The 22,028-nt window shown below is 35.1% G+C and overlaps 2 protein-coding genes across 2 annotated transcripts; one reads left to right on the top strand and one right to left on the bottom strand.

Moving 5' to 3' along the window:
• The first annotated feature begins 2,077 nt into the window (after window positions 1-2,077).
• On the top strand, window positions 2,078-11,300 carry LOC106715904 (SET and MYND domain-containing protein DDB_G0284059). Its single transcript, XM_014509270.2, has 13 exons — window positions 2,078-2,139; window positions 5,514-5,716; window positions 5,945-6,116; window positions 6,322-6,504; window positions 6,601-6,747; window positions 6,837-6,916; window positions 7,089-7,210; window positions 7,280-7,416; window positions 7,566-7,982; window positions 8,094-8,277; window positions 9,168-9,383; window positions 9,578-9,722; window positions 11,101-11,300. Exons 2-13 carry the CDS (start codon window positions 5,519-5,521, stop codon window positions 11,296-11,298), a joined length of 2,199 nt encoding a protein of 732 aa, XP_014364756.2. The 5' UTR covers window positions 2,078-2,139; window positions 5,514-5,518; the 3' UTR covers window positions 11,299-11,300.
• Window positions 11,301-11,864: 564 nt separating this feature from the next.
• On the bottom strand, window positions 11,865-21,653 carry LOC106715913 (early endosome antigen 1). Its single transcript, XM_014509283.2, has 22 exons — window positions 21,648-21,653; window positions 20,199-20,405; window positions 19,268-19,495; window positions 19,007-19,031; window positions 18,643-18,764; window positions 17,918-18,104; window positions 16,869-16,984; window positions 16,680-16,765; window positions 16,072-16,216; window positions 15,765-15,818; window positions 15,536-15,616; window positions 15,219-15,350; window positions 15,010-15,045; window positions 14,210-14,260; window positions 14,051-14,131; window positions 13,650-13,931; window positions 13,462-13,572; window positions 13,189-13,341; window positions 12,955-13,103; window positions 12,658-12,819; window positions 12,366-12,453; window positions 11,865-12,139 (listed from the first exon to the last, which is right to left on the bottom strand). Exons 1-22 carry the CDS (start codon window positions 21,651-21,653, stop codon window positions 11,954-11,956), a joined length of 2,688 nt encoding a protein of 895 aa, XP_014364769.2. The 3' UTR covers window positions 11,865-11,953.
• Window positions 21,654-22,028: the final 375 nt, after the last annotated feature.

The raw sequence follows: 22,028 nt of genomic DNA, 5'->3' as shown, positions 1-22,028 counted from the left end.
TAACAAAATAACATCTTAACAAATGAAAGTGTAGTACAATGTAGGTACAGACATTTAGATGAGTCATAGAGTCATAAGGTGAGGTGTATTGTAGAAAAGAGAGTAACAATTTAGGTTGTCTGATAAGTTAACGCGGCGACTTGCTGGAGGGTGTTAGCAAATGTGTTTATGTGTGGACAACGCTCTTGTCACGTCATCGACATTCGATGACGATCTAAATTGTAGATTATACCAACTATTACTGAACTTTAAGTTTTATTTAAGCATCACAAGTTGACTTTCTTCACGAAACGGGACGGTCCTCAGTGATTATGAAAGCGTCAGTTTACTTTATAACATAAATTTAAAAGACCATGATTGAGTAAAATAACCATTTTCAACTTAGTGATCATATTTCTCTCTCATTCTAAGATCAACATTTTATAAATATTCTATAATCAATAGTGTCGGTTTGTTCGCACTATCGATATCTGCGCAGCGCTGTATGTGTAACAGTGATTGAACACTAATCACTTAACAGTATAATGCATTACTTAAGTTATCTAGGCTCATACCTATAACACTCATTATTGGTCAGCTGCTGTTACCTACAAATATTGAAATAATCCCATTAAAACTCACCATCCTTTTCAATATTTTATGCTTCCTTAAAATTTCCATGTAAATATCGTTTTAAGTTATTTTAGGATAACAAAACAAAAGATCAACAAACTCGCTCAGTTTATATACCCGAAAGTTCGAAAACATTACCGACTGATGTTTTTATAACTTAAAACATTATACATCGTAATTGAACTTTTAACAACGTGAAAAACAGAAGAAAAACATTTATTACATTACACAGTCGACATTCGACTTCTTTAAAAGTATTCTGTAAAGTTTGGCTGTGAAGTTTTCCCTTTATTTTTTATATTTTGATTAACTCAAGTAATTACCAGCATTGTTCCGTTTGTTATGATCGAAAATACAAGCAAAAAGCACACGTGAAATTGGTATCAACTTCGTAATACCGCTTCAACTTTGAATCGCCTTTATTTTCGAAGTGGCCAATGAAAATATCCCCACCAAATAATGCACACCGCCCGTTCCTAATTTACCCTAACGAATAGTAAAGATAGGTAAAGATAGGTCTCTATAGACCGGCAGACTATACTACACTATTTGGTGTCTATTGTTAAACATATGTTTCAATTATATTTCGACACTTTATCAACGCTGGCATACACAACTTGCAGGTGACAATAACAACAAATCAATATAGTGAGACATACTCTATTGTTCTTGAGTGAGTCTTTTTGCTTGGAGTTTTAGTTGTAGCGCGACGCGGGGCGCACTGAAGCGTCAATGTTAAGGCCGTCAACAATACTTTAATTCATTCTATTAAGTAATATAATGTTCTATTCATTTATGTCTATTAATGGAACATTTTTATTCTTCAACTGGTTTTTATTAAAAGCTATGATATGTTTATTTTTATTTTTAAACAAATAAACGTAGATAATCAAAGTTATAATGTTGCATATGTTTTCCACAATTTTGAAACCATGGAATAATATAAATTGGATCATGCAATATGAAATCGTATATACGCATAAATATAAGTACGTAAGATTTCAAAAAATCTCTCTTTATCTTTGAAAAAATGTAAATAATTTCCATGAATTTCTTAATAATTAATTTATAATACTGGAACAAGATTATGTCATAGAAGGATAATCGAATTAAAAAAAAACTTGTTCTTAAAAAAAAGTGAAAATATTTTAATCATGAAAGCGACTTATCGAAGATTAGTTGGGGATATTTGTGCAGGCGCTTTATTGAAAACTTCAATAATTATATTGAACAAAGGAGAAGTTTGTAATATTTGATAACACCACGAACTTCTTACGAAAATAAAAATTAACTAAAACCGCTTGCTGGAAAACATTCTCTGTACTATTTTCGATCATAAATATCGAAATCAATTAAAATGACAACAATAGGAACTAGAGGGCGCTGTAATTAATTTCCTTGGTGTGTAAATAAAACTAAGAATTTCAGTATTTGCAGCGTTTAATTTTAGCAACATATTACGAGTATTCCCGTGGAGCACAGACGTGCTCCTCTCGTCTCATCATTTGTGCTGAATACTTGTCTAAGGTGAGTCGAATTATTAATTGTTTTTCGAATTAGTACAATCTTTAAACACGTGATTAATGTTACTACTAAAATACAAAGCTTTAGCGCCACTACTGATAAGTTTTTAATGAAATCCAACGGAAATATTTTTATCAACTATTTTGATTGTCAAAATTAGTTTTAACTTTTTCCTTGCGTAATATGAAGTAATAATAGCCCCCTCATTTTCTGTACCAGCAAATTTCTTTTAAGCGAATTATTTCATGTCTCTTAATTTTGGCCTTGTAATATAATCTGATGAATTAATTTAAGACTTTATTTATCATTGCATACATGTCAAGTTGTGTCAAAATACATCCCACTTTTAAGCTTTTTTGTTTTAAAATGTTTGTTTCCTCTTCCTTAACTTCGAATCATTAGCGAAAATCAGCTGTGAACATTTTGCCGAATTCCAATTTTTTTAATATATTTATGTTTGTACGGAGGTCGCAAAGAATCGATTTTTTTCTTCGTTCGGCCCGTTGGTGAAGAAGTCTCAAAATATAGGATCGCGAAGAATTTTCATAATCACTGATTTAAATAATAACCAAACTAACCTCGTAAAGGCCATAAAAATAATCCTTGTACAAAATCCCAGTTGGGAAGACATCTTAAACTTAATGTGCAGTACTTTGACTTTGTCAATCCAACATATATGTAAGATATGTTTAAGACATGACTGCAATGCTCTGTGGACTTAATGTGGACTGAAAATAAATCTTATAAAAGAACATTTTTAAATCAAAATGTGTCTAAATAACATTTCTTAGTTATTCCGAATACATAAAATATTGGATCTTCTACCCTGGATCTGAGAATAAAATACAATGTATATTTCATACAGTTTTTACTTTACCACAGCTTTCTTTTTTTATATCAAGGTGGCAAACGAGCAAGCGACCACCTGATACGAAGCAACCGCTGCCTAAAGACATCCGCAATTGCATCTGCGTTGCCTACCTTTAATCGACGGAGGCGGGGACGCAACGAAAGAGAATATTTCTCTTTACTATACGTCTCCTCCTCCGACAAAACCTCATCCCATTCCCACACTTTCATTTATAAAAAAATGTTGGGAAAGGGAAGGGAACTTCTATTACTAAATTTTGCAAAAATCTTGACAAACGTTTCACCAAAGACTGTTTCGCGAAAAAAATAGAAAATTGATTCCGAAGCCACGATTTCCTTGAAATACTCCTACTAAATCGAAATCAAAACAATCGAAAGAGTGGTCATAAATAGTATCGTCGTGCTAAATTTAGCAAATGGGGCAATTCCAGTTGACTAAATGTCAGGAGTTACGCGCGCATACAATATCGATTTCCAATTAAAGACTCATCACATTGTTTTAACTTGCCTCAAAACAGATTAATGGTATTTATCCAGACATATTATTTAATTTTTCACTGTATTATTTATATCACTTCTTTTATAATGGACTAGGTAGTTAACTCTTTTTAAATCCAAAGAATCATTCTATTTAACAGAAATGTTTTGACATTATCACAAGTAAGGTATAACCAGCATTAAGAAAAACAGGCGTCATTTTAGCAGTTGTGTGCAAACATAAACTTTGCTCTAAATCACAATTTAACCCAAACATAAAACGAAATAAAGACATAGTGCTAGTTATACTTGCAGAGGTATCACGAAAAAAAATTGCCTAAAGGTTAACGCAGACGCGTCATCTTACCCACCCGGTACGGCACCGCCTCACCTGGCGATCGCCACGGTATACACTTGTCACCGCCGCGACGTCGCCGATTGAGGAGGATAAAGATATCAATTTACTAGCAAAACGTTAGGTCATTCTCGCTTACATGGGTTGGACGGCGTCGCATGATCCGCGAGACGTCCAGTCCCCATCAAACCGAACTCTGCGTCCCGCTCAATCGACGACATCGAAGCGCCGGCGAGCATTCGAATTGGCTGGTTGGGGCCGGGTGGACGGGGAGTGGATTAAGGCGTGTTAACCTTTACTCAAATATGTGCAATAAAATTGCATTGATTGGTACTTGTTGTGATTAACTACATACAACATTAAAGAACATTTTACGTCGATTCAGACATTAAATTCCACAAAAAGAGTATGTTGGCGATAAAGCATTGCTATGCAATTAAAGTAGTCGTCGTCAACTCACATACGTCTCCACTAAGGCGGATACCGGAGCATACGCCAGCCAAATGCGGGTTGGTTGACTTGAAACAAATCTTTGCATTTCTTTGCCACGTCATAAACAATTGTCAGATTGTTTGGGAACAATCATACGAGTACAAACATTGATTTTTACTTAATAAAAAGATAAATATACTAATATTTTTTTTTTATTATTTTTTTTTTAATTTTACATTTTATTTTATCGATCTTAATAATAAAACTACTTTAACGCGGAAACATGGTAAGTATTGACTTACAATGCATGTATTTTTGGCAAAACACATCGCTCAGTTCCATGCATTTTCACATGCTTACCAAACAATTCCATGGATTGAACACGTATTTCAATCAGCTTCCACGAACTTAGGTTTTAAAGGGTTTAGTAACTCTTAGGGTTTCCAAAGGAATATCTTAAAACAAGAAAGTTATGAGATTACTAAATGTCACTCGCGACTCCGTCCGCGTAAAATTAAAAAAAATGCTTAGTAATCTATGTGTTAGACTATGTTAAACATCCACGCCAAAATTTAGTAAAATTCATGCAGACGTTCTGGAGATATCTTCTAACAAACATCCATCCATCCAAACTTCACAATTATAATATTAGTAAGATTAACATAACCAACGAATAATGCAGATGTAATTTTCGAAAGCAAAAAATTTCACCCAATAATGAGCGACCGTGTTGCATATTAAATTAATGTTTGCGGAACATATCTTGTATAGCCGATATAAACAATGTCATTGTCAATGTTGCAATCATTCTGTAAAGGGAATTCATTCATATGCACAGTTTGCTCACCGTTGCAGATTTGCATATGGTCCTTCGAATTATTACCGTGACTAATTTTGTTTGTCTGTTTGCCTTTTTGAGAATAAATTCTTTAAACCTGAAACCTGAAACCTGAACCCGACTAATGCTCCATATAATAAAAACTAGCTTTTACCCGCGACTAAGTCCGCGCGGAATAAAAAATAGAAAACGGGGTAAAAATTATCCTATGTCCGTTTCCTGGTTCTAAGCTATCTGCCCACCAATTTTCAGTCAAATCGATTCAGCCGTTCTTGAGTTATAAATGGTGTAACTAACACAACTTTCTTTTATATATATAGATGTATTATGTATTTTCGCCAAAAATATAGACGAATTAATCAAGCCGCTTAGTTAATTTTTATTTGCTTATATCTTCATTTTCAGATAATATGTCTTATGTTTACGAAGATATAGACCCAGTTTTCGCAGAGAAATGTGGCGATATGATGCTTTATTCTACTCAGGTAGGATTCCTCAAGAATCTTGCCGAGGAAGTCATTGCATTAGCTAACGAAGACAATTGGTTGGAATCATTCGAAACTGTCAACAATGAGAAAAAAGTTGAGGCGGTCATGGAGAATAAAAAGGTTAGCTAGTACGTACAGCTTGATGTCATGTCGTGTGCATATTATGTGACCTAAAATTGTCAGTAGAGTTGTAAGCTAAAGTGATTGTAAGTTTTGTATCAGTGGATAAAAATTAAAATTTACGTTACTCGTGATTCATACTAATACCTGCTTTTATTTACTTTTTATGTACACACGGAGCCAGGGAAAATTTTAACATTGTCCTTCTAATTGTTGTTATTTTTTCAGTTAATGAACGCTTTAAAGGAAGTATTCTCTCGAATTCAACCTATCTACCGTGACAAGGATGCTAAGATTGCCCAAGAGAAGCGTAAAGCTGCGGCTGAAGCGTTGAGAGATGGGGAGCTTGAGAAGAGTTTGGGTCTCGCGAGTCAAACCGTGCTCAGATCACCTATGACAGGTAATGTTAATTATGTTATTATCAATATATTTTTACGCTCAGGGATATTTTTATTATGTTGAAAGAATTTATGAAACTCTATTCTACGTAAACCCAATAACTAAGACAACCAGGTCTGAATATAACGGTGGGTTCATGTGTACCCACCATCATATTCAAAACGAAATAAACTCAATGAAAAGCAGGCAGCCATTGCTGTTTACAGATGTGGACGAATCAGTAGACGGGGGCGTCTCTCTCGCCCTAGGGCTGTGGTTGCGCTCCGAAATATTGATGCGATTTAACCGCTATCAAGCAGCTCTTGAAGATTTAAAAATGGCTTTAAAAGAACGAATACCAGCCCGGATGCGCGGCCAATATTATTGGAGGTTAGGAAACTGTTATAAAGGTACGTCTAAGTGTAACAATCGACTATAGTGACGTTAATGTCGCATTGTAATTTAACGTTAAAGCCAAGTAAGTAATTTCCATTTTTATTTTTAAGGCCTCGGCGAAGCAACAAGAGCGAAAGTCTCCTATGAAATAGCGAACAGATTATTAGCAAACGATGAAAAATCGAAAATTCAACTGCAGCAAGACATGGAATCTCTCGACTATTCTCTGGCACCGACAAATTCCGAAAACCGAAAAGGTAACACTCTATGAAATACTACTTGAAGAGTCAAGTAAAATTGAATGTTAAAGTCCTGTAATTCTATAGGTGGTCTGTTGTATATATAGGTACTGTGCTATCCGGCGGCGCTAACCACACCATGCCGGCGCTCTCGAAGTTGATAGAAATAACAGAAGACGAGATGAAGGTACACATTAATTAAGGTTAAAATAAATTTGAAAATAAAACAATACACAATTATAGAATTTTACAATTTAACAATACACAATTTTACTGGCAAATTTTCAAACCACTCGAGGCAAATATACAGCTGTTATAGTTTTTTTAATTGTGAGATTTTTAAATGTGCTTGGTTTCAGGGTCGATACGCTGTTGCCAGTATGCCAGTGAAAACTGGGGACGTACTTCTCATCGATAAACCTTACGCAGCGTGCCTTTTCCACAAATATTACGGTACACATTGTCAACATTGCTTACGAAGGTAAATATGTTACGAAGAATTTCATCGATAAAAAATGAATATGTACTAAGTTATAATACTTTTGTTCAGATTGGAAGACTGCATGGAAGTAGCCCCCGTGTGGTGTCCAAAATGTTCGGGAGTAGCTTTCTGTAGCGTTCAGTGCAGGGACATCGCTGTCTCCACATATCATCCATATGAATGTTCCTTTATGGGTTTATTTATAGGTAAGTGTGATTACAAATATTAAATAAAATACTAAATTGCGTTTAAAGCCACCCGTCTCCTGCAATACATCGTATGTAAAAACCACGCTACCTAGCGGTTGTCGAGTAGTTTTAACACTAATCAAAAACATATTTCTTTCCATTAAAAGGGTCAGGAATGTCGGTGCTTAGTCATATAGCATTACGGATGGTCACTCAAGTCGGTCTCGAAACGAGTCTCGCCATTTATTCAAAACATTTGTCCTGCGAAGAAGTTTCTGAAAATGGCGCAAAAATTAATCCTAGAAAATGTAAAACAAGAAATCGAAAAGAAAGATTGACACGTTCTAGAATGGGCCTCGGCATTTTATCCGGTGAAGATATGATGAAGGAGGAAGAAAATAGCTTAGAAGATAAACAAAATGAATTATTGAAGCGAGCTGATGAAATATATAGACTTTGTACCCACTCGGGACAAAGAAACGGAGACGATTATTTAAAAAGAATCGTGATAGCGATGTTCTTGACTGAATGTTTAAAAAGAAGTGGTTTTTTTAAAGGCAACGAAAACAGACAGCAAGAAGAAAGTAAGTTAACATTTAAAAAATATACTCATTAAATTTATCAGATTCGTATAATCTTAAAATAATGCAATGTTGTCATATCTCAATTAAGTATTTGTTAACTTTATTTTTAAGATGAGTTATCTATCTGCAAGTTGATAATAAAGAACCTTCAGCTGCTTCAGTTCAACGCACATGAGATCTACGAGACGCTACGAGGCGCGCACATGTTCACCGGCTCGAAACCTTTGTACATTGCAGTCGGCATTTACTCTACCGGCGCTCTATTCAACCACGAGTGTAGTCCGGCGGTGGCAAGGTAGTACCACACAAACTTTTTGGAGGCTCATATTCGAACGCTGCGCCACAATTTGACGTGACCATGTGCACCGAGCGTGCACATGCTCTACCTGCAGCTCTACCTGCAGTGGGCCAACTGGCATCTACTTTCGCGCGCAGCTCACCATGATAACCGCCACAATTTTTTTTTTTGAATAATGAATTTTAATATATATTTACCGTTACTTTTACGAGTAAATTAAAGATAACAGTGGCAGAATAAGCAACTATAACATCTCGACTTTGATTCGCCGCTTGTTCGTTTGTCACCTTATACTATAAAAAAAATCTAATTTCTCAAATAGGTTTTAGTCAATTCAGAATTATTGATATCTTTATATCTGAAAAAATTTCTTGTGTGGGTAATATTTGAAGGAATCTATCGAAATTATTACATTCGTGAACTAAATAACATCACGTCACACGAGAAACTTTGGTCTTGCAAACGTGTCTCAAAGTTAAACTATCGGGTCTTCAGTCGAGATCTTTCAAATACTAGAAGTTTTCAACTGTGAAGTACCTGTGCTACCACACACTGACTAAAACCAACTAACTACAAGTGTATCTTTATTACATTCATACTATGCTGTATAGAGCCAGGACTTATAATCAAAGCAACGGCGCAATATCTTTTCTCTGAGTATAAGCAGTCAAGCGAAGCATTCCCAATATATCGTATTTTAATCATTCGAGTCCTTTTTCCTTGATTGAATTAACTTAAAGAATTTCGTAATTTTTTCGTAAATTTTTTTGTAAACATCATTTTAAAACACGAAGTATTAAATAGCGAAAATCAAATAAAGTTTATATATAACTTTAAAAGTAGACGCTGCGACAAGTTTATAAAAAAAGATACGTTAATTATTCCAGATATTTTGAAGATTCTAAAATTATTCTGCGAGCTATCCGACCTCTTGAACCTGGGGAAATGGTGTCTGAGAATTACGGGCCGAATGTTTTGATTCGTAACCTCGCTGAAAGGCAGAAGTCCCTCGCCTGTAGATACTGGTTCAAATGTGACTGCCTCGCTTGCAAGGAGGATTGGCCGATTCTTAAACAGATGAATTTTAATGATCCTATCCTCAGGTAATTACTTTATTATTTTAATCAAGGGCAGTTAAAAGTTACTTCATCGCCGACTATTAGTGGCTTGTCTTACTAAAATTTAAATCTAACAACATACTCCTGCATACGTTCTAAGCATGTTCCATCACATCAGCACCGCTTCATTACAATGAATTTAAAACTTTCGTATATTTCACGACTTTTATTTGTTCCAGATGTCCGAATATATCGTGTACCTGGAAATACAGACCGAATCCTAATAATTCACCGGAAAAATGTCCAAAGTGCTCTGTTCCTATAGAAAAGGGCTTAACAAAAGTTTATATGGAAACAGTTGAAATGTGTCTAGCCGGATACGAGGTAAAAAAAAATAAGAAATTGAAGAGGAGTATACATTTATTACATCGATAAAAGAAACATACAACACTACATTCAATTACATTAGAACTGTATACACAAATACTTCTTTTACTTACGTATAAAAACAAAATAGTTAAATTGTTAAAGGATATCATTTCGATGGTTTAAAAAGTAACCGAGTAACTCGGCACAATCACCATTTTAATAGGTATTCCGTTTGAGTGGTTGCTAAGTATTCAGGCAGCACTGGTACACTGCCCCGACCCGGCCTGGTGCACCTCGAACGCTGAATAATTAACGAGGACTGCACCTGTTTGATCAGTTTCCACTAGAAACTAATCACTACTGTTATTTTAAAATTACATATTATTTTAAATCTATATCTATATATATAAAAGAAAGTCGTGTTAGTTACACTATTTATAACTCAAGAACGGCTCAATCGATTTGACTGAAAATTGGTGGGCAGGTAGCTTAGAACCAGGAAACGGACATAGGATAATTTTTACCCCGTTTTCTATTTTTTTTTTATTCCGCGCGGACGGAGTCGCGGGTAAAAGCTAGATTTAAATAAAGCAGGAGCTTAGTGATTACCAACTTTTTAATGTAATGAAAAATAGAACTTCATTATGTTGAAACTTTGTTACGTTGCATTTATATTGTAAACCATTAAAGATAAAAAGGTTAAATTCCTGAGTTTAAATTATTTAGCAAAATTAAAAACATGAGACTGCAGATTGATGGTTGGATGGTTAAGATGAAATGTTAGATATAGACTAGATTCTCTTTTTAGAGCCTGAATTGATCCAATTAATATTACAGTTTTAATTCAATTATAAATTACATAGTAAGACATACAAGGATATACGACTATTGACAGGACCATTTAATTTTCTCTTATTTCTCGAATGTGCAATGCGTAAAAATAAGTATGCGGGTACGAAAACAAGCAAAAGTTTTAAACATCTTGCTCGTTTGATCAATTAGTCTTGATCGTTTTGTTACAACAATATGTTATGGATTACATAGTCAATTTGCAGCCGCATTGCAGCTAATGGCATAATAGCATTCGCTCACCGGAACTATAATCCTCTCCCATCTGACTTGATGTTGTTATTGAATTATATGGAAACAATTTAATCAATATTCCACACGCCGAAGATGTACATAAAGAGTTGCTAAATAACAAGCGGGACCGCACAACACAGGCTGTCCATATATGTATCTTCATATTGAAAAATGTAGTCAAATATTGCTACCGCTCCTCACTTGCGTTATTACGATTTGATTTTATTAGTTTGTAAAGCGTCTATTTGAATTATGCACGTTGTTCGTTATTGGATGTCCTTAAAGAATGACGTTAAGTTGTAACTTGCAGGAAGGCGCCAGATTAATGGACGAAGAGCGGGCCGAGGAGGCGGCGGCTGCGCTATGCGCTGCAGTAGACGCGTACCACAGGGTGGGCCGCTTACCGCACCGCGAGACTTTCCTGGCGCAAGAGTCTCTGCGCGCCTGTTTCGCCACTGCTGGCAACACGCACCAGGTCAAACACAACACACAACATGGTGATAAATAATAACATGATCATATAGTTGTAACTTTCCTTTTAAAATGTTACGTTTTTATATACTTTTTTGATAAAATAAATTATAAGAAGGAAAAAACATGTTATTCAAAACCATCAAAACTGAAAGAATCACTACTCTTGCTGTATTTATAAATATTATTAGATAATAAAATTTGAGTGCGTGTGCGTGTGTGTGTGTGTGTGTGTGTTGTGTGTAATATGGAGAAAAAAAATCATATTTCGTACACGTGATGTATTTGCGTTTCTGATATCAAAAAACCAATTTTTAAAATTTTTGTCTGTCGTTCTGTCTGTCTGTCTGTATGTCAGTCCTTTGTTGGTTGCTTTTGTTCCGGATAATCTCCGGATCGGCTGGACCGATTTTGATGGGATGGTAGTTGACTATGTGGACATATTATAGGCTACAGTTTTTAATTCTGCGCTGTTGAAGTCGCGGTCGACCGTTGGTCGTAAATAAAATAATGAAGTAAAATATATAAATTTACTGAGTAAAATACAAATTTGATAATAATATAAGTAACCAATAAATTTTAAACAGACGATGCAACTGCGCCTCATATCAAATATCAATACATGCGATTTCATAATAGCTACAAAACACACCATGTGTTACAATAACACGACAATGCACGTAAGATGGTAGTTAAGGGCTGCCGAGGAACTCTTTGCAGGCGCAGGCCTGGACGTCGCCGTCGCCCTCGCCCTCGCCGTCGCTGGAGGCGGTGTGCCGCAGCGCCTGCACCTGCCCTTGCAACCCCAGGATTCGAAGCTGCGCCTGCTCAAAGTTCTCATTCAGTCGCTTGATCTGGCACTGCATGCGGCATTGCACCTGAAACATAAATCATGTATAAATACTCATTATCGAAGTGCAACACAAACTTATAGGTCACATCAGAATTATAATAAATCTTTTCTTCTGTTGCTCATAAATGTATTAAAATGCACTAAACAAACAAAAGTGTTTATCACGACCTCCATTAACTATCATTGACATTTAAGCGACTTGACAGAATATAGTGATATAAAATCGCTGGGCACTTTTAAATTAGTCTTACCTCTTCGCGTTCTTTCTCAGCGTTCTTCACATTAGCTCTGGAGGCAGCAAGCTGTCTCTCTAGCTCGGCCACAGTAGTCTGCATACACCTGTTTCACATTACGATGTTTGGTTAACGCAACTTTTAGTGTAAGTATTGAACATTTTTACAAGGTGTCTAAATAAAAATGGAAAATTTTTGGGTACCTAGCAAAAGATACTTCGGGAAAAAACAACGTGTAAACTTAATGTAGGAGACTTAAAACAAATTTTGTCTCAATACCACACTTGTTAGTTATTTGAGATGAGCTTACTTCCGCACGGTCTCGGTGCGCTCGTTGGCGCGCTGCAACGCCCGCGCCGCCTCATCCCGGTAGCGGTCCAGCTCGCCGCCAAGCTGTGCGCACTCGTGCATCTTCTCGTGCAGCCGCTTCTCGTGAGCGAGCACGGCTTCCTCCATACGGATTACATTAGCCCTACAACGAAGAGTATTCTGTGTCAACCGTGTATTGAGTCAACGAGTTCTCGTCCCCTACTGGTAATCTTGTTCAAACAATGCAAAAATTTACAGTAACTATTTGCTTCAATAAAGCACATCGGATTGAACTTACTTCAGTCTTTCAATTTCACTCTTAAGACTTATATTGGTTTCCGTTAGTTGGGAAATTCGCTGTTGCAGTAGAGCTATTTGTTTTTCATCGGTGCCTTTCTCCGGAGCTTTCTCCGGCGGTTTGATGGTGTTGTGCAAAAGTACATGCACCTGAAAAAATTTCACACGTCACTATTTATCGCTTGTTGGAACAAACGTAATATTACGAAAATAAAAAGTAAATAATGAAGAGCACCTTTTCCCTAGCGCAATTTAATTCCCTTGCCAGTTGCTCGGCGTTGTGCTCGGCGATGGCCTGCGACTGCTGCGCGTCCTTCAACTTCATCTGAGTCGCCTTCAACAAGTCGGGGATGGGGGCCAACTCCTGCAGCTTCTCTTGAAATTTCAGCTGTCATTAAAAGGAAAGTGAAATTAATTAAACCATATATTTGTGTCCGTCGCCTATAGCCAAAACACTAAATTATACTCACACATTATTTCGTACCAAATTATGGTAGATAAAACTTACCTTAACCTTCTGTATCTCGAGGTTAATTTGTTCACTTATTCTCGTGTTATCCATGTCCATCATGTCCATTTGTCGCTTCTGTTCCTCTACTAGTTGCTGTGCTTGCAGATACTAAAAAATATGTCAATCAAATTAAGTTTATGAACTAAAACCTTGTGTATTTTCTAATTGAAATAATTAGTACCAACTTTAACTCTGTAGTCTTGGAGCTGATCGTTTTGCTCCTTCATGAGCACTCTCAGCTCGTCGATCTCCTCCCGAGCCTCGCGATAGCACTGCTTCAGCATCCTGACGCTCACTTCCTGCTCGAAGGCCTCCTCCCGCGTGCCCAGCAGCATGTTAGTGTGCGTCGTCAGGCCCTCGAACTTCATCTCCAACTCCCGCAGTTTGTTCCCCACCTCGCGATGTTGGCACCGCTCCTTCTCCAACTCTTCTTTTTTCTTAAGGAGTTCCGTTCGTAGCATCGCACACTGAAATAAATTTAAAAAGTTTACAATTCAAAATTATATTCTGTCCATGCCGCAACTAATGAGTGTGATCGGTTTTCTTTAGTTACAACTTTTCTTTTATAGATACTAAGACACTGAACCTCTGCAACTTTAGTCTTAAAGCTTTCTTGCATCTGCGTCAACTGAATGGTCAGCTTCTGTACTTCCTTTTCAGCGGGAGTCTGTAACGAAACAGTGAAATTTATTAATAACATTAGAATTAAGTAATGCAGAACTTAAATATCAATTAAAGATATTACCGGCGGAGCATTAGGATTGCAGGGCGCCGGACACGGCGGACAAACCCCGCACTGAAACCAACATCAACTTAATTATAATAAACTATTGTATGTTCATAATTGTATGAATTGAATTTAGCCTCCAAGATCCAAACTCTGAACGAAAACCTTCAAATACGTAAACCACAAATCCTTTAGGCTTAATGTGAATAGAGCGTGTCACCGCCAGAGACTACATGCCAAGATAGTCTACTCTACACATACAATCACCATCACAACGCACCGCTATGCTAAAAGCAATTTCGCACAAAGTCTATTGCCTTTTTGTGACGATTTAAGAAAATGAATCATTCGAAATGAATATAATGAGAAGTGAATATGAATAATGATTCTTAGATACATATCCTTGTATAAAACTTTATTTATTCGGTTTTCGCTATTTCAAAGCCATTCTAAATTATTTTTGTGATTAATAAGTATTGCTATTACATGTAATAAGTACTCTTTCATCCATACATAAAGGCAGACACGCGTGTGATGGAGCCATTGTGTTTGCGATGGCGTACAATTCTGCCTTTGGTGTTAGTTGGCCGTGTAATAGACTCTCTGTACATCGTATATTTGATTTGTTGTTTAATCTTCATTTAGAAATAGCTGATGATATCCACAGGGAGGGAAAAGAGATCATAATCTGTTATCGAATAGTTATTTAGTTATTGCTAAGTATAGCGAGCCATGTTAATGTTAACAAAACATTCTTTTTTATTTCTAAGCATATTGGGCGCCTTTTGTTAAGCTTGTCAGTGGGTATTCATACTCACGGCCTTTGTCATTGGAGGTACCGGAGGTCCACCACCCTGTAATAAGATTTATCAAATTAATACGAAATATTTATTTACAACTCATTTCATATAGCAAAGTAGGCTTCAATACATTTTTATTGTCTCAGATACATCAGCGAATTGTTCAAAAACATTCAACAAATTATTCGACAATAGTACAATAATATATGTGACTGTGTATCGCTGACCGACTGCTGCTGAAAGCAGGTGTTGGGTCCGACGGCACTGCCGCCGCGGCAAGCGCTCTCTCCGTTCTTCTTTGAAGCCATTTCCGCTCGGATGTGTCGAACTTCTAATTCCAATTCGCCCAGCTGCTTTTCCTTTAACAAAAATATTACAATTTCTCGCTAGTTACGAGAGGTAGGAGATACTGATTACAATGCGACTATTATTAAATTGTAAATATTTAGTATGTTATTTGAAAATTAAATAAAAAGGTAAGCTAACGAATACGCAATTTTAAGGAATAACAAATATGTAAACAATGTAACATCTGTGTCCTCACAAAGTTAACACTGGAGCTTTTGTAATTATCGAGTCTTTCGATGAGATCTTGTGGACTTTTCTCATCAAAATTTTCTTTAATCTGAAACAAGAATTATTTCTTTACATCTTTAAAAAAAGATTAATCAGAATACTGGTGTTAAATATAGAAAACTAAACGTAAACATAAAATGCAACAAAACTAATTAACCTAAACCTAAACCTAAACTTTTGAACAAAAATATATTTACCTGGTTTGTTTTTTGCTGGCATGAAACGTCTTGGTTTATCGCAGTTGCATCGCCCTAAACAAATTTTATTTATTTAATCACACGAAAATTTTACTATTTCATAATTGTTTTTTTCCAAAAAATAACAACAATTGCATCTTAGACCCAAAGGATCACCAATATTATGAAAACAAATAGGTATTACTTTGATACAAAAAGCGATTTTTACATAAAGTGTAGGCAGTTATCCACTACTTCTTTCTTATAGAAAATAGAAAATCTTTCTGAAGAAAAATTGAAACAAAATATCTGATAGCGATCTCACTACCTCAGGGTTATTCTTATCGAGTTTTTCGCTAAGGATTGAATTTTCAATGTTCAACAATTTTAATTCCCCTTGCAACCTCTTGATCTGAGCGCGACACGTCTCCAAGTTCTGATCTTTTGTCATCAACTCCTTGTACAAAATATACCTGAAAAAAGAAACTTACCGTGCTGTAAACATGTTGTATTCTTTAGTTTTTCATATCAATTATATTTTTTTAATCAAAAGTGTTATTTCATGGTACTGGATTTTATGCAATAAAAGTCACGTTGACACATATCAAACGGAATAATTTTTTCTATATTATTTTATATTTACAGAAAGGAGGATAAGTGCCGTATTACTTCGAATTTAGCAAAGTAATGCCAAGATTGCAATAAAAAAATAAAAAATAAAATGTGCGCCGATGAGATTTAATGTCCCTCAACGAATCCAATGCACAGCAGAAAAGAATAAACTGTATTTACTTGTTTCCATTTTTTCATAAGATGGGAATCCTAAAGAAAACTTGCAATATCCCAAAACACTTAATGGCTTATCATAGATTTATACGTGAAGCATAAAAGTTATAAAAAAAAAACAAGTATTTAAAAAATGTAATTTCGGCAAACCTCTTGACTTCTAAATCGGCATTATCGGCGACTAGCTTTTCCTGCATATCGTAGCTCTCGGTCAGTTTCCGGGTAAGGTCAATCTCCTTCAAAAATAAAAAGAAACAAATCATCAGGAATGTATTTTTGCTATTTTTTTATTTGGTACGTTTAATTACAAGAGAAGCGGGTGTTACAGGATCGACGTACAGATTTGCTTCGGGTGATGGCACCCCCCGGGAGCGGTAGTCCCGGCATGTTTGTGTGTCTGCCTGCACCCAACGCACCAGCAGCTGGGCACATTGCAAATTCTGGAAACATCGGCTCTGCAACAAACATATAAAATAAATAACCTAACTTGAAACTGCGATCTTTGCTTTAAGCAGCTAGAGTAGTGTAATTTAAACTTTATGGCGGCCGGCAATTTTGCACAAAACTCTAATGATGATCCTTGCGCATCAGATTTGCGCGAATAATATTTAAAGAGGTTTTGAACAAAACAACCACCAATTCCTGGAATGTTTCCGACAATAATCGTAATCAAATAAAGTTCAACTGTCGCTAAATTCGATTGCGGTGTCCATGAATGATGATTACTGATATATACTGATAGTGAATACGAAAATGTTCTATTGGTTTGGACCTTTGTGGTAGGGGATAGTTTGAATATCAAATATGTTAAATTTACTACTTTATAATTACTTAATTCAATTAAAAATTTATAAATAATCAAATCATTTAATATATTTTCAAAAGCAAATTGACTAGCTGTATATAGACGACTCGGGTAAGATAAAATAACAAAATGCGCCTCTGAAAAGGGACACTGAATATACTATTTGCAAATGTATGGACGGCGATTACCCCAAGGTCTCAAATAGGTAAGGTTGTATAAGCATAATGAAATGACAGAAAACATTATAGAGTACGTACGCATTTTTTGTTCGCCACAGTTGTCCAGTATGTTAAAAGCTATTTTCACGGTACAAATAAAAAATAAACCAATTTGATAAATGTACAACTGAGGAATGCTGGAAAACGTCAAGGTCCTATTATCTGTTTCAATCAAAGGGCTATTACTTTCCACGCTTCACTCCTAAATGCGTCTATTTCATTGTAAGTGTAAATGAGAGGATTTTGATGGCGTACATAGAAATTATGTTATGAATTCTAATATTGTTTATACTTGAATTCCAATATTAATAAGCATGCGTTGATCTGTCTCAAATAAATAAAAGCAAAATTTCTTTAGTATTCACCGTATAAATTAGTCGATAGTTCATTGTGTTTAAAAGGATCTCCTTTAAATTTTTTGAATTGCTCGACTTCAGCACCAACAAGCTTCTGAATAGTTTTTGTGAGTCGGTCGAAGCGCTCCATCTCGCGGAGCAGAAGTTCATTACGCTCGCCGAGCTCCTTAATGTCCGCTTCGTTCAAAACCGCTTTCTGCAATAAAAAACAAGATAACATTTTACTAACTAGATAAAAAATACCGGTTAGTATTCATAAATGTTTTGAAATTTTATAGTGTTACATCTTTTGATATACATATTATATACAACAACTTCCACCAATTTAAAAAGCTATTCACGTTCGCACTGAGAAGGAATAGACACGAAGTGGTAACAGGTGACTCATTTGCTTAATCAACGCATAATTTCTTAAAACACTAACCGCTGGATAATAAATAAACACAACAACAATATTGTATTAAGATTGTTATTGTAACCTCTAACATATCATGATATAAATGAGTCATTTAAAGATATCTTTAACCTGTATTACATTTAGAATGGATGAAGCTTTATAAAAAACCTATAGCGATTGTTATCGGATTCTGAAAAACTCTCATTTTGTGGTTAATTTCCACTTTGCTTAGTTGTAATGTTTTTTTTTTCTTGTTTTTCCTTAAGTATTTGTTTTCAATTACATCGCACCTTTTTCATCTAGATACAGAATTTTCTTGATAAAACTTGGTAATTACCTTTTGTAAATTTATCAATTTCGCCTTGGAATCTCTTATTATTTTGGCACTTTTTCTCGTATCGTGATGAACATCTTGCAACAATCGTAACAGCGGATCATTTGTATCCATTTCACTAGAACCTGCAGAATTGATGTCTACCTAAATTATTTATCATAACTATCACTTATTTTAAAAATGACATTAATTTTTTTTCTATTTTTTTGCCTTCAAGTAAGAATAATACAGTAACATTTTTTTTTATTAAAAAGTTTTCATTATGTCCCAAATGATTCTTGTAATAACCACAAAGTATACAGTCCTTAATAATTAAGCAATTTTTTCACACAAATACCAACAAAGCTCGTTAAAATGGAATACTCACGTGGTGACTTAGTTGACCAAGATTTCTGTATCAACAAAAAATGCCATTAAAAATACACATGTAACCGTTTTGGAACTCAATATTAAGATAAATGATATTTTCAGCAGCTCCTCAATATGTGTGATCTCGAGTTTCTAATCTATTTTAAACATTTACTGAGATATGTACTTATAAAATTTGATAATTGCCATAAATATAAAATTCGATGTTTGATGTTCAATTTTACCAAAATAAATTTAATTACAATATCCTTTTATTTACCTTGGGCATTTTTGTTTGTTCACAACATTTGTCCGCTTTAATTTTGGGACTGCCGTGTATCTTCTGTCTGTCTATCTCAAGGTTCTTGGGATGGAGCAGAGATCGGACACACGTATTGGGCGTGCGGGGCATCATGTCCTCGTGGCTCGTAGTCGGTGTGTCGTCACCACGGTCAGGCTGCTTGTCTAGGCACAGTATTTCATTGACCTTACTATCCTTACGAAGACCCTGCAATCCCAACTAGTGGTTAAAGAATTAACTACTGGAAGCTCTCGATCTTGTTATTAAAATGTAACAGTAAAATTTTATATTCAAGCGAACTTCTAAAGCATTTATCGCTGAAGTGAGTCGAGTCCCATTACCTTTATTACAAGCTATGTTTGCTCTGAAACCTAATTAAGTTCTATATTTATATAATTAAATAAGTGGACAAATTAAGGAGCGCGTAGACTGCAGCATAGAATAAGTACTAGAAGTATTAGATAAAAAAGTTTGATGGTTGATATAAATTTACCGCCTATAATTAGTCTATTAGCGGAAAGTAGAATAAATAAGTAAACAGCGGGAGCATTTAAGCGGAATTAATGTCAGGCGCTCTTCATTTGATTTACTATTGAAAAGGTTAATATAAAGTGCACTCATTGCGTAGCCTTGTGCTCCTCGCCTGAGGCCACGACCGACCCCCGAACAGTGAAGGCCACTTCAAAACGAATAACGTCTAGCAAGAAAATCCTATTTATTTTTCAAATTGGGACTTAAAATATACACTTATTTTTCTTACCTATGCTATTTGTTAATATGTTCTCATTACTATTCATTGAACCAATAAAATTTCAAATCATCTCATCACCTCAAAGTTTTCTCAACTGTTGTTCAACTGTCAAGTTCATTATTCCTACTTCAAGCTACATGTCAGTTATCAAAGACTTACAATAGTCCATTCAAAGCCTAGACAATTATCGCTAGGTGATATACAGAGAACTTCATTCCGCTCGACCTCCGTGCCCTTGTGTTTGCCCGGACCTTTGGCGTGCGAAAAATCTGGACTGCTCAACGTTTTATCCACAGCGATAGGGCTGATCGAAGACTGTTCTGACCTCGTGCCGGGTCGACCTCTCTTCACGTGGGGCTTTATATTCTACAAAGAAGACATTTATTACATCAAATTAACAAACAATAAATAGAAAATAAATTCTAAGCCACGGCTGCTTGTTTTTTTTTTAAATATGATTTTAAAGGATTTTGTTAAACAGATATTTCGGTAAAAACTCGCATAAAAGCTTGCATATTTTAGAAAATAGCTGCAATATGTGAGGACTTTATTGAGAACTGTTTTTCATTTTGTACCAAAACCTTTAATAGAGATAAAAAAATAAAATTCAATTCATGAAATTCAAGTTATAAAAGAATTCCAGTACATATTTCAGGTAATAGTAGAATGTATATTCCATACGTTCCAAAGTAAAGCAATAAATTAATTGAAAAAATATAGCAAAAACGTTCCAAAAACATTCTGCTATTAAAATATAGACAAAATTGTTACTCACAATGTTAAAAGGTATAAGAACTTTTGCAAAAGAATTGAAAACATTGTATCTAAATATTTTTATAACCGTAGCTAACTAGATTCATATAAAATCGTAGATAAAATAATATTGTTTTAGGGATAATGTTTTACGATAAACTAGCTTTTGCTCCTGTCTCCGTCCGCGTGGCATTAAAAAAGCTTATTTTGTATTTATCACATTAAAATACTAATTTAAATTTAAAAATTTCTTAATAATATTCCTCGTAATCGTAATCACTTTTTTCTCCCCATTTACTATAATAATTATATTAAGTATAAATTTACATAAAAAAAACATTTTGCTTGTCGTTTAATTTAGTAACGTCATAGCGGTACTAACCACATTCGAAATACCGATTAAATTTTAGGCTATTAAAATAAATATTTAAGATATGCTGTGTATAGTTTAAGTTTAAGGTTTAGCCATAAAGCTGCTCAGAACAACATCACCTACTATAGCTTTTGCCATTGCCATGCAAACTTTATGGCTGCTCAAAATTTTGTGACACGAAGCTCAAAATAGAATCGTCGATATGGAGCGAACCATAAGCCGCCATAAAGTTTGGTTCAAGTTTTACTACAGAACACCGATACTGTAAGACCTTTGGCTTGGCACCTGAACACCTGTAAAGACTTGTGACATATTTAAAAAATAAAAAGACAGACTATGGGTAATATTCTATGATTATTCTCAGTGAAATGCGCTTTCAACTATGTAGTTATACATGTAGATATATATTTATAGAATTTTATTTATTTATTACTTTTCATCATATCATCAATGGTAAAAAAATAAATTGTAATGTACAGTACCTTCATTTCTACAATGACATAGGACCTTTAGATAAGATAAATACAATTAAAATTCAATGAATATAGTCGAATATAGTAAAACTACAAAAATACATGAATGACAGATGTCACTTTGGAATATTCTTGTTGCATTTGAAGGTTGAATGACTTTTGCTTAACTTTTTAAAACATATCCGTAAACATAAAGTTGGGTGTTGACCGACGATGTTACAAGGTATAATGTGACATGTTACGCGGCGAGTATTCGTGAAGTCAGTATGTAATGTTACGGGAAAACGAAAAGCGAGCAATCTCGCATCATCGGTCAGCGCCCAGCTTTTAGCCAACAGTAAATATGTTGAAAGGAATAAGTGAGGTATGGATTATTTATACCAGCAAAGA

This window comes from Papilio machaon, chromosome Z, assembly GCF_912999745.1.
Source record: "Papilio machaon chromosome Z, ilPapMach1.1, whole genome shotgun sequence".
Lineage (NCBI taxonomy): Eukaryota > Metazoa > Arthropoda > Insecta > Lepidoptera > Papilionidae > Papilio > Papilio machaon.
This window is presented reverse-complemented; position numbering and strand designations above follow the sequence as displayed.